The sequence below is a fragment of the Ranitomeya imitator genome, chromosome 1, assembly GCF_032444005.1.
Source record: "Ranitomeya imitator isolate aRanImi1 chromosome 1, aRanImi1.pri, whole genome shotgun sequence".
Lineage (NCBI taxonomy): Eukaryota > Metazoa > Chordata > Amphibia > Anura > Dendrobatidae > Ranitomeya > Ranitomeya imitator.
This window is the reverse complement of record NC_091282.1, coordinates 939834662-939851307: the sequence shown is the minus strand read 5'-3', so window position 1 is coordinate 939851307 and position 16646 is coordinate 939834662. Positions and strand designations below refer to the sequence as shown.

The window sequence follows — 16646 nt, the reverse complement described above, 5'->3', positions numbered from 1 at the left end:
CACCAGACCACACGTGACCAACCAGAGATTTAAAAAAAAAAAAAAAAAATATGGGTAAAATGTGGATTTAATCTGCGCTGAAGGTCCAGATATGTAGCCATTAAATCGTGGATTTAATAGCTACATAACTGGACCTTTAAATCATTCAGCAGCGCAGATTAAATCCACGTGTTGCCCATTTTTTTATTTATTTCAATAGTCTCCATCGGAGACTAGAAGCTGCCATAACCCGATTGGCTCTGCTACATGCAGGCAATGATCAGATCGCCTGTATGTAACAGAATTTCTCACTTGCTATGAACACTCACCACTGGGCGGCGCTCATAGTAATCCAGCAGTGACAACTAGGGTTGAGCGAAAAGTCGGGGGGCCGACTGAAACACGAAACCCAATGCAAGTCAATGGGGAATAAAAGTCGGCAGTGAGTGGAGGACAGAAAAACACCTACAGAGCCCATTTTAATGTCAAAATCATCAATTCTTGTTACTTAAGCTTGTCAATCTTAATTAACCTTATAATAATAGTTAGGTATTGAAAATTGGGGGTCATTTGGTTAAAGTTGTGGGGGGTGGGGGGGGGGGTGTGGAGCTGGCTCAATTTTTTCTTGGGCCCAGGAAATGTGGAATACGTCACGGCGGTGGAGCAGGGAGAGGTAAGTATTTAAACTTTGCAAGTGCTGTGATCCAGAGCAAGCAGGGGGGCCCACTCGTTCGAATTGGCACTGACACAGGGCCCCTCAAAGTACGGCGTTGTGTTTGACGGCGGGGGCGCCTCCCTCCGGCAGTGACACTTTTGCGTACTATGACGGGCCCTGTGACAGTGATGTCGCCAATGAGTATGCCCCCCCCACCTGATGAAGGAACCTGCACTTTCATCTGCACCTTCCTCTTTGTCCCCGTGTAAGGTGGTATAGTATGCGGGATGGGGAACCTGACTTTCAGCAGGGTCAGATTCTGGCTGTGTAGAGTGCAAGGGGAATGTAGTGGTCTGGGTCAATGTACCAGCAGACCCATCAAGCAGTGGCTGGGTAATAGGCAGGATGAGGAGGAAACACAGATATAGGCCCAAAATAAAAAAGGAGGCTAAAAGCAGAAAAAAAAAAAAAATTTGGTAACAGGAGTAAACAGGCAGCATTGCTTTGTTCAGTGGAGGACAACAACAAGCAGCAGCAGACACTATTAGTAGGGCCCAACCAAACTAGTAGGGCAAATACAGTTTCAAATTCTAAATACAGGCCGAAAGCCTGTAGATTGAAACTCAGCTTTGTTTCTTTGAGGAAACCAAGAGGCAGCAGCAGACGTCACTAGGCCCAAACCAAGAACCAGGCCAAATGCAATTTCATATTGTTGATATAGGCCGAAAGCCTGTAGATTCAAACTCAGCTTTGTTTAGTAGAGGTAGAGTGGGCGCACCCACCTGTCCAGGCAAACGGCACTTGCACGGGTGCTTGCGCCAAGTGGTGACCACGGTCCTGTGGGGGGAGTCAGCCCATTTAGGGAGGTATGAAAATGGCCTATGGTGGACATTCAGCAGCTTCAAATGGAGGAATTGGCAAAGTCAGTAAGAGGAGGGCAAAAGCGAGTCATTTATCACCCAAGCTACGTGTCAGCAGGGGAAGGTGGGGCAAAAGAATTGGCAATCCATGATTGGTTCATTTTAATGAAGGTTAGATCATCTACATTTTGGGTAGCCAGACGTGTCCTTTTTTCGGTCAGTATTGAACCAGCAGCACTGAAGACTCTTTCTGAAAGCACACTGGCAGCAGGGCAAGCGAGCTCCTGTAATGCATATTCTGCCAGAACAGATTGATGATGAATGATGAATGATGAATAGTGATGATTGATGATGAGGAGACGGAGGAGACGTCTACAGCCAACTGTTTCCTAGATCGTGGGCTAGGCAGAACTGTCCCACTATTGCTGTCCCCTGTGGACCCTGCATCCACGACATTAACCCAGTGCGCCGTGATGGACACGTAACGTCCCTGGCCATGCCTACTGGTCCATGCATCTGTTGTGAGGTGCACCTTCCCACTGACAGACTGCCTCAGTGCATAGACAATGCAGTCTTTGACATGCTGATGGAGGGCTGGGATGGCTTTCTCGCAAAGAAGTGGCGACTGGGTAGGTCATAGCGTGGTACTGCATAGGCCATCAGGGCTTTGAAAGCTTCGCTTTCAACCAACCGGTAGGGCATCATCTCTAACGAGATAAGTCTGGCAATGTGGGCGTTCAAACCCTTTGTACGCAGATGACAGGATGAGTACTTTCGTTTCCTAACAAGAGTCTCTTGTAGGGTGAGCTGGACTGGAGAGCTGCCTATGGTGGAACTAGCGGTGGTGGTGGTTGTGGACATGGCAGATTGAGAGTGAGTTGGTGATGTTGGCCTACATACAGTGCTTCCTACCAATAACCTTCTGACTCCCTGACTGCTTTGGCCTAGCGACGATCCCTCCAGATTTGCTGCTGGTGTCCTAACCGGTGGGCTTACAGTGAGGGAAGCAATGTTGCAGTGCTGACTACCTTCCTTCAGACCTGCTGCACCAACGGTACGGGACGTTAGGTAGTTAGTCCAGGCTTGCAAGTGCATGCTGTTTAAATGTCTATGCATTCACGTTGTATTTAAATTGTTAAGAATCTTCCCTCTGCTAAAGGTCTTTGAGCATTTTTTACAGATCACTTGACTGATCATTGGGATCTTGGTCAAAAAATGCCACACTCCACTCTTCCTACTATGGAATTCCTTTTCAGGCATTGCACGCTGTGCAACTTTCACAGGATGGCCACGCTGTCCTAAAACTGGTTTTGTCAAACGTTTTTTGCCTGATACGCACCTGCCAGATGACAGCTGTTGCGATGTAGATTGGTGCTGCTGTGGATAACCCTCCTCCGCTTCTGAGCTAGTGGCAGCACCACCCTCTTCCCCCAATAGCTGCCAATCTGGGTCAACAACTGGGTCATCTATCACCTCCTCCTCCACAATGTCATGTGCACCTTCCTCAGTGTCACCGTGTAAGGTGCTATAGCGTTCGGGACAGGGCACTATAGTCTCATCAGGGTCAGATTCTGGCTCAGCAAACTGCGAGGGCAATGTAGTGATCTGACTCGATGGAACAGCATCATAATCTAGCTGTGGCTGTGCATCAGTGCACTCCATGTCCGATTCTTCTTGTAATGGGCAGGGTACAATTTCCCTTTCTAACCCAGGCACAGTATGTGTAAAGAGCTCCATGGAGTAACCTGTTGTGTCGCCTGACGCATCCTTCACTTTTGGTTTGGGAGAAGGACACAAGGAAACGTCTTGTTCCTGACTGGGAGCATCCACTGACGACTGGCTGCTGTGACATTTTGAACTTTGGGAAGAGGAGGCCAAAGAGCTAGAGGCTGAGTCAGCAAGGAAAGCCAAAACTTTTTCCTGCTGCTCCGGCTTTAAAAGCAGTTTTCCTACTCCCAGGTAAGGGAGCCTTCGAGGCCTTGTGTAGCCAGACGATGACGCAGGCTCAACACCTCCAGCCTTAGGTGCTACGGTGCTTTTGCCACTACCACCAGATGCAGCACCACCATCAGTACCAGCTGACAACACCCGCCCATGGCCTCTTCCACCAGACTTCCTCATTTTTTTTTTTTTTTGGGGGGGGGGGGGGGGGAGACACAGAACAACTCTGGCCCAGTGGTATAGCAGTAAACTATGAACGTGGCAGAAAGTGGCTGCCTGATATATACGACACACTAGCAGTACAGCAGAATATACACTGTGTGCGAATTTTAATCTCTCATGGCTGCCCATGTTAAATTACGTTGTCAGCATGTTGTTGTTGTTAACATGTTAACAGTCGCGGGTAGATCACTATTCCACCCACGGCTGTCGGGGGCACGACAGCTGATCAGATCAGCCATCATGTGTCGGATAAGGTGCGGGCTCATCGACGAAGACTGCACCAAACAGGGGTTAAATAGCCCTTCGGCTACAATAGGAGGTTAGTATTGAATCAGGCATATGGATTAGGCCAAGTTCCTACGATGAGTATTTGGTTTTCGACGTGACAGATTTTCAGCATCCATTAGGTAAATTAGGTTACTTGGTTTAACTCACAATTTTTTAGCGCGCTTTTATCACTTTTTTTTTTTGATAGGTCATGTTTAAGTAAGAGTGCTTTGTTTTGGAAACTTCTTGTTGCCCAATTTGATAAAATCAGGTGCAGATTAGGAAATAAAACATATGCATGACTTTCTGCAACTCATTCAAGTCTATAGGAAAAACTGACAAAGCTAATATTAACTGCAAGAGAAATTCATATATTGTGGAGTCACAATATATGTCAAGTCAATTTCCACAGTGCAAAAAAAGGAAAAGAAAATAGCAAGTACTTGGGTCAAGAGATTTCTATGAACCGTTGGAACTGTAAGGTTAAATTCATATGACGAATTTGATATGGAGAAAAAAAAAAAAAAAAAAAAAAAAAAAAAACAAATCGGATTGCACTCGGACCAATGTTTTTCAATAGGTGACATTCCATTTGCGATTTTTTTCCCAGCCGAAATCGGACTGAGAAAAATCTGTGTCGGCTGAGAGAGAGAAAAAAAAAAAAAAAAAAAAAAAAAACAAATCGGATTGCACTCGGACCAATGTTTTTCAATAGGTGACATTCCATTTGCGATTTTTTTCCCAGCCGAAATCGGACTGAGAAAAATCTGTGTCGGCTGAGAGAGAGAAAAAAAAAAAAACAAATCGGATTGCACTCGGACCAATGTTTTTCAATAGGTGACATTCCATTTGCGATTTTTTTCCCAGCCGAAATCGGACTGAGAAAAATCTGTGTCGGCTGAGAGAGAGAGAAAAAAAAAAAAAAAAAAAAAAAAAAAAAAAAAAAAAAAATCGCATTACACTCGCATGACAATCGCACACGTTACATCCGTTTTTTCGGTCCGTAAATCGGACCGCTTTTTTCTCACACAAGTGGAGAGGGGCCCTTATAGAAAGCGAAACTGTACAATGAAAACGGCCACACACCAAGCTTTCCAGAGTAACGTTTTACTAATGAACTTGGATAAACGCTTTCTCAATGCAGTAACAATAGAAAGATCACATATAGCTTCAGATACATCCAGTCAATACTGGCTAGGACCAAAGTGCTGCACAACTCCGTGGACTCACACTAGGGCATAGCATCCTATGAGATATGCCAATGACCCTCAGCTCCTGCTCTGCTGTGAGCGGGAGCCAAATGTCAGTGCTCTGTGCCCCGGTCATGTGAGAGAGGACCGGATCGGAGCCCAGCTGTGGAGGAGATGGAGAGAGTAACTTCTCCATCTCCTCTGCTGCCGGCATCGACGTGAATTGCACTGCAACCGTGTGATATCAGGTCAGAGTACAGAGCGATGTGTCACTCGCACCCATAGATCTGTATGTGAGGAAAGTAGCGATTCCCCACCCAATGCACGATACCACCTCTGACTTGTGGGAGAGCCCTCTAGATGTGTCACCGATACTGGCTCCCGGGCCAGAGAAACTGGATCAGGATGATGTCCTCTGTTACTGGAGTGGTTTCCATTTTACCAGGTCACATGGCCTCCAAAAATGCCACTGAATGAGGATCCACACGTCCTCTCTTGCAGCGCTCACTTTCCTCTATCAAGATGGCCATACACCCACTTCCTGTTGGGCACTTCCTCCTGACTGAGGCCCATCTGGTGCTTGTCAAAATAAAATCTATAAAGATCTATTTACCATGGCATAAGTTTCTGTCAAAGCATTCATTTTGGTGTTTCCTCACATTATATCTTAAAATGTCTCCTATACATAAATTCAAAATTAGAGTCTGTATAAGGATCTGAAAGGAAGACTGTGACCTCTTGTGGCCAGTGGTTAGTACTGCAGGCAACAATTTTCTCAATGTCCATGCAGTACACTATCATATACATAACAGCAGTAGTAAACAGATTGATTATTTTACAATTGTATGCCCACTGTGTTTTATTTTGTTTTGTTTTTTTAAATTGACCTGCAGTGCTTACCAACTTCTCGCAAGTAAAGCAGAGTTTTATGTGCATATTTTCTGGATACAATTGCAGTAGATGCGGAAGATCCATAGGTAAAGGAAGCAAACTAAAGAATATATGTAATTTGCTTAAGACTGTAGCAACAAAGTTTTGTTGAAGCCAAATACCAGGAAATATAAAACACAAAGCAGCTTTGTTTACAACATGTTTTACCGAAAAAGCAAAAAGTATAGTGTCAAACTCAATAAAAGAAGCTGGTAACCTAATAGATAGAAAAATGCTGCAGCATCGAAAGCTGGCAAAATACTCGTTGTGTTAGTGTAGGCTAATGCATGGCATTATTTAGAAGGACACAATCCGTACATTTATGGCATTCGGTAAAAGGCAAAAAAATAAAAAGTGAGTTTTTTTTTCTCCATTAGACCAATGAGAATGTAATTAAAATGCAACCCTCAGGTCATGCTCACAAATCGCAGAGATTTGTTGTTGTTTTTTTCCTTCAGATGTTTGCATCACACGCCCCAAAAACTCGGATTGTGTATTTTCTATGTTTTTCCCCCCATATTTGATGCATTTTTGGTGCATCAAATGTGAAGCAGCGTTTTGAAGATTTTTTTTACTAGTATAGAAAAGCTTTGATTCTGCACTTTAAACTGCGTGTTTTTTTTATTGTATTTTTAATGCAGAAAAAAAATGCACCAATACCACACAGTACAGCAGCACAGAAGTTTTCATGAAAGTTTTGCTTGGACATTTACACCATGTTCACATGTAGCAAAAATGCTGCGTTTTTTTCTTCTACGTTTAACTGTCTTTAAGTAAAGTTTCATGAAAACTGCATCTAAAGATGCTGCAGTACTGTGCGGTTTTGATGCTTTTTTTTTTTCTCTAGACGGTTCTTTGTGAAGCCTAGGGAGAAAAAAAAATATTTTTTTAAGTGCAAAATTGCAGAATTAAAGCTTTTCTGTAAGAAAAATTAAAAAAAGAAAAAACTGACAATAAGATGCACTTGACCATAAGACGCACTATAGCACCGGCACTCCTGCAGAGATCTGGTCCTCCTTTCCCGTAGCTGCCCCGCTGTGCTTCCTGTGCCTGCCCCGCTCCCAGAGGCGTAGCTAAGGGTTCAGCTCAGGGGGGGCGAAAAATCTGAGTCGGCCCCTAACCGGTAACCCTGATTACAATACCTGGGTATTGGGGAAGATCAGCAGATGACAGAGCTGTAACTGACAAAAATCTCTATGCAATGGCCAAAACTGATATTACCACCACATGGTGACCATATACTGGTACATACCAGTGCTGCAGAATGTACAAGAGTTTACAATACAGTTACAGATAATAACTTACAGGTGACGTTTTTTCTGATAGTCGTTCACTTTGACATCTTACTCAGACCGACATGACAACTTCTCCAGCCAGTACTTATATGCACAGATTAGAACAGACATCTGACTTCTCACATTTCCAGCACCATCTCCATCTATTCCCAACCTGTACAAATGCCTCGACGTGCTGTCACCCCAATACTGAGCCGCTGCTGCCGTATGTGTCCCTATTACTGCCCCTGATACCCCAATACTGAGCCGCTGCTGCTGTATGTGTCCCTATTACTGCACCTGTCCTGATACCCCAATACTGAGCCGCTGCTGCCGTATGTGTCCCTATTACCGCACCTGATACCCCAATACTGAGCCTCTGCCGTATGTGTCCCTATTACTGCTCCCGATACCCCAATACTGAGCCTCTGCTGCCGTATGTGTCCCTATTACTGCACCTGCTGTGTGGTACAAGCGCTGGGATCCTCTTTCTGCCTCATACTAATGCCACCACTGTGCCCTATACATAGAAGGTCTCTTTTGTGCCCTCACAGTAGCTCCCACACTGTATATAGACCCCAGTTTATGACAGCCCCCTCAGTAACTACCTCACTTTATATAGGCCCTGATACTTTATGATGGCCCCCACAGTAGCCTTTAAACTGTACTGTATAATGGCCCTCGCATTAGCTCCAAAAAGGATCTCAGTAGAACCAAAATGTCGCTGAGCCCCAATAGGCTATTACAACACTTTTTTTAAATTTTGTCAATGGTGTTCCGTTTTCATTTTTTTGCAGCTATACATTTTTACAGTTATCTATACACAGTATATATATATATATATATATATATATATATATATATATATATATGGAAAGGGACATATTGTAATCTGTGCTGCCCTGCAGCCGGGGTCACATCTGTCAGTGCAGGGCATGATATTGACTACTCATGTCAGTCTATCTGGGGCAAAAAGAGATTTATGGCGGCTGCATTGAAGTCTTTAACATAGGGTGATGCTCCAGTGATTTCAATTGACAGATACCAATCTGTTTAGTTCAACTAGCCACTATAAAACTACTGTGCTTCAGATAGAAAGACCCCAAACACAAGATAATACATCATCCAGGACTTGTCAGAAGGTGATCAGCTTCCCACCCCCTCCTCACTGCACAGACCACCCCATCCGTCCGGGTGCAGGCAGAAGCCTGAGCTCCTACTTACAGCGCCAGAGTCCTGCACTGTGAGGTCTCTCCTTCAGACACAGCGTGCAATGTGGGCGTGTCTGCAGTTTGACCCCTGCAGCAGAGGTACACTTCCGGCCAGCAATCAGCGTCCCGCTCTATAGAACAGACAGACAGCTGTAGTGCAGGGAGATCATGTCTCTCTGCACTACAGTGCAGCTTACATCGGCGTGCTGTGCACACCAATATAGTTAGCATTGGGAGTAGCTCCAGGGGGGCCCCTGCAAGCAGTGGGCCCGGGGCGACCACACCCTCTGCCCCCCTGGTAGCTACGCTACTGTCCGCTCCCCACTCAGATACCTCAGGACTGGCCCTGCTGCACGGTCCCTAAAAGACGCCTATCCCCCAAAGTCTCAGTCTTGACTCCCACGCTTCCCTCCTCTGCTGTGGCTTCCAGGTCCCTGCGCGCAGCCAATAGGGCTTCAGGCACAGCTCTGAGGGTGCGCTCCCGGTCTCTTAAGAGACAGCACACCACTTTCTAAAAAGGGTTTCAACCAATGGCCGAGTGACGCGTACTATTTCAGGCACCTCTGTCCTAAGTGAGGTGACTGAGCAACAAGTGCTTCCTGTTGCTAGTTCCAGGCTCCCTGTACCAGTGTGCCCATGCTCTGTTTGCATTCCACCAATTCCAGTTTGTCTCCTCAGTGTCTCTGCTATGCCTTTCACTGTCTTCTTGGACCACGCCAATACCACCTGCACTGGTCCGTGCCAGCTGCTGCCTGCTTCAGCTGCTAATCCTCTGCCAAGCTCTTCATCATCTGCGGTTCCTGCCAGCCCGCCAAGTCAGCTTCCACTTGTCCGGGGTTAAACTGGAGGTAGCACATTGCGTTCCCCGGGCTACCCAATCTGGTTCTGTTTGAGGGGTCTTGCTGTGGGAGTCTGGGGCTTGCTTAGCTATGACATCTTCAGAGCCCCCAGACAGTGGTCCCACAAAAATTGCAATAAACGAATGTACACTTCAACATCTTTGTCTCCGTTTCCATCTTCTTTCAGAAAATGTTGTCTGAGTCGCCGAACTTCCCACCTTTTCATTAAGGCGGACTATGGGAACATGGCGGCCAGAGGTCGCGCATGTGCAGATTAACATCTTGAACGCACCAGTGAGTTATAAGACACTCACATTTTCCACCAAAAAAATTTTGAGAAAAAAAGAGCATCATATAATCCGAAAAATGCAGACACTAGCATAAAACTCAGTATTTATGCAATGCATCAACCCGGCCAAAATGTCTGGGCCCACATCTGCATGATGGTCAGATGTATGGGCCTTTACAGCTTTATATATCCTATAAAGGCATATGTATTTGCCAAGCATATGAAGGAAATCTGACGTGACCACAGGGCAGTGGGTTACTCAGTACCGGGTCCGGTCACAAAGGAGGATGTCATGGTGGCTGCAACCCGGTCCCTGGCCCTGGGCATCAACGTTTAAAGGGGTTAAAATGTTCAAAGCTTGTAGTGATGCCACCTGTGGAGTTCAGTCAATAAGGGGGACCGACGCTGCATTAATGGGGTCCCCTGGGGGCTGTTGCGGCAGCCCAGATGTTACACTCCCACAGGTGAAGCGGGGTCTCCAGGGATCATATGGTGTGTGGCGTAGATGGTAAGGCCGGTGAATAAATGCAGGAGACAGGTTGTAAGTCTTTACCTGGTTTACTTGTGGGTGACAAGCCACAGTCAAGGGTTCCAAGCATGGCTGATGGTGGTCCGGCCGGCTCAGAGGCAAGTGAGAGTTCTCCTGTACCAGTAGAGGTCCATGAGCCTTTCCTACTTGCGCCTTTCTACGTGAGGTCCTTGCTGCTTTCAACTTCCTACAAGGTCCTCCAGTTTCCCCCTGTCCTGGGACAGGTACCTTCACAACAGGCAGCTGGAGCCCTTTTACAGGGACTCTCAGATGCCCCAGGCTCCTCCAGTGCTGCTGCGTCTCAGGCGTGATGTGGGCAGGTGGTGTATAGCATTATGCCCTCCAGTTCTGCTCTGTGTCCTAGAGTCCACGAAAGCCACGAGCTCCCAGATTCTGCGCTTTAACTCTGAGGGTGCCCTGCCACAGTTCCCCTCTGAGCTCTGTCTCTCTCCTGTGCTCCTTCCCTTTTGGCTGCTCCACATGCAGCCCAACTGGTTACTCCTTCCCAGAGGCTGCAGCTCCCTCATGGCTGCCAGGCCTCTCCTAGACGTCTGCTCTGTCTGGTCTCCCAGGACCAACTTACTCGCTCCTCCTCCAGGTCAGGAAACAAAGCCTAGGGAAGCTCCTCTGAATCCGGGTCTTGAGCTCCCCCTCCTGGCCTGGATTCAGAATATGTTGCATGTGTGTGCCTTACCTGGTGAAGAGAACTCCTTTGCCTCTGAGCAGGACATCACCTTCCCCGAAGGAAAAGCAACATCATGGCAGAAATCCGTAACCTGGAGTGCTGCAAATCCGCCATCCCGGGCCACTTCCTAAAATAATGTCTACTACTCCGGACTTCTTCCTATAATAATATTTCCTCTCATTCTGGGGGGCTCCTTCCAGTAATAATATCCCCTATTCTGAGGAATTTCCAATAATGTTCCCCGTTCCATTCCAAGACAATTAAAAATAATTCTCCTTACCTTCCTCTGCTCCTATGACATGACATTCTCTGCTAAAACTGACACAGGGGCAGACATCTGACTTTGGCTTGCCCAGCCTGGCACATGATTTCACAGCCATTTAATCGCATGTGATGGACACGCCCACTCTGATTGGCTAACGACTAGTGTTGAGCGATACCGTCCGATACTTGAAAGTATCGGATAGTATCGACCGATACCCGAAAAATATCGGATATCGCCGATACCGATATCCGATACCAATACAAGTCAATGGGACATCAAGTATCGGAAGGTATTCTCATGGTTCCCAGGGTCTGAAGGAGAGGAAACTCTCCTTCAGGCCCTAAGATCCATAGGGATGTGTAAAATAAAGAATTAAAATAAAAAATATTGATATATTTACCTCTCCGGCGGCCCCTGGACTCAGCGCGGGTAACCGGCAGGCTTCGTTGTTCAAAATCAGCGCTTTTAGGACCTGAGAATCACGTCCCGGCTTCTGATTGGTCGCGGGCCGCCCATGTGACCGCCACGCGACCAATCACAAGCCGCGACGTCACCGCAAGCTATTAACGCGCTCATTTTTAAAAATGAGCGCGGTAATGACTTTCAAAGACGTAGCGGCTTGTGATTGGTCGTGGCCACGACCAATCACAAGCCGCTACGTCTTTGAAAGCCATTAACGCGCTCATTTTTAAAAATGAGCGCGTTAATAGCTTGCGGTGACGTCGCGGCTTGTGATTGGTCGCGTGGCGGTCACATGGGCGGCCCGCGACCAATCAGAAGCCGGGACGTGATTCTCAGGTCCTAAAAGCGCTGATTTTGAACAACGAAGCCTGCCGGTTACCCGCGCTGAGTCCAGGGGCCGCCGGAGAGGTAAATATATCAATATTTTTTATTTTAATTCTTTATTTTACACATCTCTATGTATCCGATACCGATACCCGATACCACAAAAGTATCGGATCTCGGTATCGGAATTCCGATACTTGCGGTATCGGAATGCTCAACACTACTAACGACGTGTATTGCAAAGCAGGGAGCTGGCAAGTCTCCGCATCGCAATACATTTCAGCTGAATGTGTGTCCTCAGACACATCCAGCTAAAATAGCACTGGCAATGGCAGGCCACCCTCCCGCACAGGCCCAGAGATAGTTCCATCTGCAACCGTGATTGACCGCCCCTGGTAACACTGCCTGGGCCTTGTAAGTACTTATGGTTTTCATGCCTATGGAAGATAAGTAAAAGCTGTTAATCAAAGAAAGATGAATTCTATAATTGTGGCACTTATTTTCCACTGCACATCCCTATAAATCTGGTATCACGAAATTGTTGCTAAATTATTAACTATTTAAATATATCACCTTTATGCGAACTTCATGCGCCTTTGGTGGTGCAACCTCAATCTCTTCAATGCTGAGTGGCTGTTTAGGTCCCCAGCACACGGCTGCTTTACATTTGATTACCTGAATGAAAAAGAAGAAAAAAAAAAAAAAAAAAAATTATTCATTTTGATTTGTCACTTTGTTAGATCCAATTTAATGATTAGTATTCATGACTTTATCCCTCTTCCCACAAATCCTAGAAAAGTCCTTGAATCAGATAATATGTGCTTGTTACACTTGGAACAGATAGTGCTTCTATTAACATTCTGCAAGCGTAAGGGTATGTGCACACGTTGCGGATTTTGCTGCGGATCTGCAGCTGTTTTCCATGCGGTGTATAGTACCATGTAAACCTATGGAAAACAAAATCCGCAGTGCACATGCTGCGGAAAATACAGCGCGGAAAAGCTGTATGTCCTATGAGGAACGGTTACAGGATTTGGGAAGGTTTAGCTTGCAAAAAAGACGACTGAGAGAAGACTAAGGGTACGTGCACACGTCAGGATTTTTTCCTGACCAAATCCTGAGATTTCTGCCAGAAATCCGCGTTTTTTTTGCGCGGATTTCTCGCGGAAATTGCGCGTTTTTTGCGGATTTTTTTTTTTTTTCCTGATTGTCATTTTGGCTTAGAAATCCGCAAAAATTCCGGAAAAAGATAGAGCATGTCCGGATTTTTAGCGGTAAGCGGTTTTTTATTTGCGGAAAAAAACGCTTACATCTGCACAAAAAATCCGGAATGCATTCTAAATGATAGGATGCATAATTTTAGCGTTTTTAATGCGGAATTATAGCGTTTTTATAGCAAAATTCCGCAAAAAAAAAACCGCTAAAAATCCTGATGTGTGCACATACCCTTAAAGGGACTGTCACCTGAATTTGGAGGGAACAATTTTCAGCCATAGGGGCGGGGTTTTCGATTCACCCTTTCCTTACCCGCTGGCTGCAATATTGGATTGAAGTTCATTCTCTGTCCTCCGTAGTACACGCCTGCACAAGGCAATCTTGCCTAGCGCAGGCGTGTACTATGGAGGACAGAGAATGAACTTCAATCCAATATTGCAGCCAGCATGCAGCCAGCGGGTAAGGAAAGGGTGAATCAAACACCTGAAAACCCCGCCCCTATGGCTGAAAATTGTTCCCTCCAAATTCAGGTGACAGAGTCCCTTTAATAGCGGTCTACAAATATCTCAAGGGCTGTCACATTGTAGAAGGATCATCTTTATTCTCATTTGCATAAGGAAAGACTAGAAGCAGTGGGATGAAACTGAATGGGAGGAGACAGATTAGATATTAGAAAAAACTTTTTGACAGGGTGATCAATGAGTGGAACAAGCTGCAACGAGAGGTGGTGAGTTCTCCTTCAATAGAAGTCTTCAAGCAGAGGATGGACAGACATCTGTCTGGGATGATTTAGTGAATCCTGCTTCGAGCAGGGGGTTGGACCATATGACCAAGGAGGTCCCTTCCAACTCTACCATTCTATGATTCTATGAAGTGCTTAAGCATAAAGAGTTGAAAAAGCCAGATAGGAAGATTTGTATCCTGAAGGAGATCAAATACCTCTCCGAAGTGGAGGACTCAGATCTGGGATAAAGCACCAAAATAGGCATAGCAGTGTGCAAGGTATCCCTAAAAAAGTTGCTGCCGTTTGATGGGCTTCTAAAGCAGAAAGCATTCTTAAAGGGACTCTGTCACCTGAATTTGGCAGGACTGGTTTTGGGTCATATGGGCGGAGTTTTCGGGTGTTTGATTCACCCTTTCCTTACCCGCTGGCTGCAATATTGGATTGAAGTTCATTCTCTGTCCTCCATAGTACACGCCTGCACAAGGTGCAATCTTGCCTTGCGCAGGCGTGTACTACGGAGGACAGAGAATGAACTTCAATCCAATATTGCAGCCAGCAGGTAAGGAAAGGGTGAATCAAACACCCGAAAACTCCGCCCATATGACCCAAAACCAGTCCTGCCAAATTCAGGTGACAGGTTCCCTTTAAGAAAGCCTGGGAGGCAGGAACTACAAATCAAACATAGCAGAACAGCAAGATCTTTAAAGGGAACCTGTCACCTGAATTTGGCGGGACTGGTTTTGGGTCATATGGGCGGAGTTTTCAGGTGTTTGATTCACCCTTTCCTTACCCGCTGGCTGCATGCTGGCTGCAATATTGGATTGAAGTTCATTCTCTGTCCTCCGTAGTACACACCTGCGCAAAGTAATCTTACCTTGCGCAGGCGTGTACTATAGAGCAGAGGTCCCCAACTCCAGTCCTCAAGGCCCACCAACAGGTCATGTTTTCAGGATTTCCTTTGCATTGCACAGGTGATGCAATTATTACCTGGGCAAGACTAAGGAAATCTTGAAAACATGACATGTTGGTGGGCCTTGAGGACTAGAGTTGGGGACCCCTGCTATAGAGGACAGAGAATGAACTTCAATCCAATATTTCGGCCAGCATGCAGCCAGCGGGTAAGGAAAGGGTGAATAAAACACCTGAAAACTCCGCCCATATGACCCAAAACCAGTCCCGCCAAATTCAGGTGACAGGTTCCCTTTAAGCATGTAGCTTAGCCAGTTGCAAGAACAGATTAGGAATAAGTGCCCAAGCTGCTCGCCAGCCTTCTGAACATAGCAAAAATGGCAAGTTTCCTGGCAGACACAGATAAATTCACAGGGTTCAACTGTACATTCTCAAATTCAGCCAGAATAACCCTAAAAAAAAAAATAAAAAAAAAAAAAATAAAAAAAATGTACAGGAATACCCTTTGAGGGTGAATACTAGTGATGAGCGAGTATACTCATTGCTCGAGTTTTCCCGAGCACACTCAGGTGGTCTCCAAGTATTTATGACTGCTCGGAGATTTAGTTTTCCTTGCCGGAGCTGGATGATTTACGGCTGCTAGCCAGGCTGAGTACATGTGGGGGTTGCCTGGTTGCTAGGGAATCCCCACATGTAATGAAGCTGTCTAGTAGTCACAAGTCATCCAGCTGCAGCAAGGAAAACTAAATCTCCGAGCAGTCATAAATACTCGGAGACCAGCCGAGAGTGCTCGGGAAAACCTGAGCAACGAGTATACTCGCTCATCACTAGTGAGTACCTATTTAGGTCATCTCTAGAGATCCTGGATAAAGCTGCGGACTCAAAAGAAAGGGTTCCCACAAACCAATGCCCCAAAATTCAAAAGGCATTTTCATACATCCAGAAAGGATTTTCAGGGAGTTCTGAGACAAAAGGAACACAAAATGGAAAGGGTCTAGAAGTAAACGGAAAAACACACATGGGGACAAATTTTTATCTGGGTTACCAAAAAAAAAAAAAAACAAGAAGACAATGACACCAGTGCCCAGGTAGGTGGAATGTTGAGCCACATTCTCATTCAATGCTTGGGGACAAATCAAAGGGCCCTAGAAAGGGAGATAGTGTCTCTAATAAGAAAAAGAGTGTTGACTCGGGGTCCAAAAAGGGAAGAAGAGAGCAGATTGTACAGCCCCTATTTCTAAGGGCTTGTTTCCACATGCGAGAAACACGTCCGTGTCTCGCATGTGGAAACGAAGCACTGGTGCCGGCACTCCGGAGCAGAGCGTGCGGCTCCATGTGTTCCTATGAAGTCGCACGCTCCGCTCCCAAGTGCCGGCGCCAGAACTTCGTTTCCACATGCGAGACACGGACGTGTTTCTCGCATGTGGAAACAAGCCCTAAAGGAGAGGAAAAAAAATGACCAGTCTTTGCGGATAATGAAAATCTAAAAGGTCTAAATCAGTTCTTAGTCCCCAAGCACTTCAGAATGGAGACAATCGAGTCAACGGTAAACAGTGCACCTATTCCCGGGGTATTTCATGACCAAAATAGACCTGAGAGATGCTTACTATCATTTGCCTATCTTTCAGAATCAACAAAGATACCTCAGGGTAGCAGTCAGCATGCAGGGACATCCAATACACTTACAGTTTCAAGTCCTCCTCTTTGGCTTATGGCCCCAAGAACATTTACACAATTTACACAGGCAGAAAAAGGATTTAACACACGTACATACATATAGCACATGAACATGGACCACGGATCTCACCAGCACTGGTTTTTCCTGTACAGGAGTCACCAAGACGTGTGAAGGCGGCCTAAAGGAATGATTTATATA

The 16646-nt window shown here is 45.9% G+C and overlaps 1 protein-coding gene across 1 annotated transcript in view; it reads right to left on the bottom strand.

Annotated features, from left to right (window-relative positions):
* The window catches only part of LOC138655733 (alcohol dehydrogenase 1-like), an 89587-nt gene that overhangs the window by 70802 nt on the left and 2139 nt on the right, over positions 1-16646 (bottom strand). Inside the window, exon 2 of the mRNA XM_069743618.1 lies at positions 12496-12597. Within this exon, the coding sequence (XP_069599719.1) occupies positions 12496-12597 (102 nt within the window). The remainder of the gene's footprint in view (positions 1-12495; positions 12598-16646) is intronic.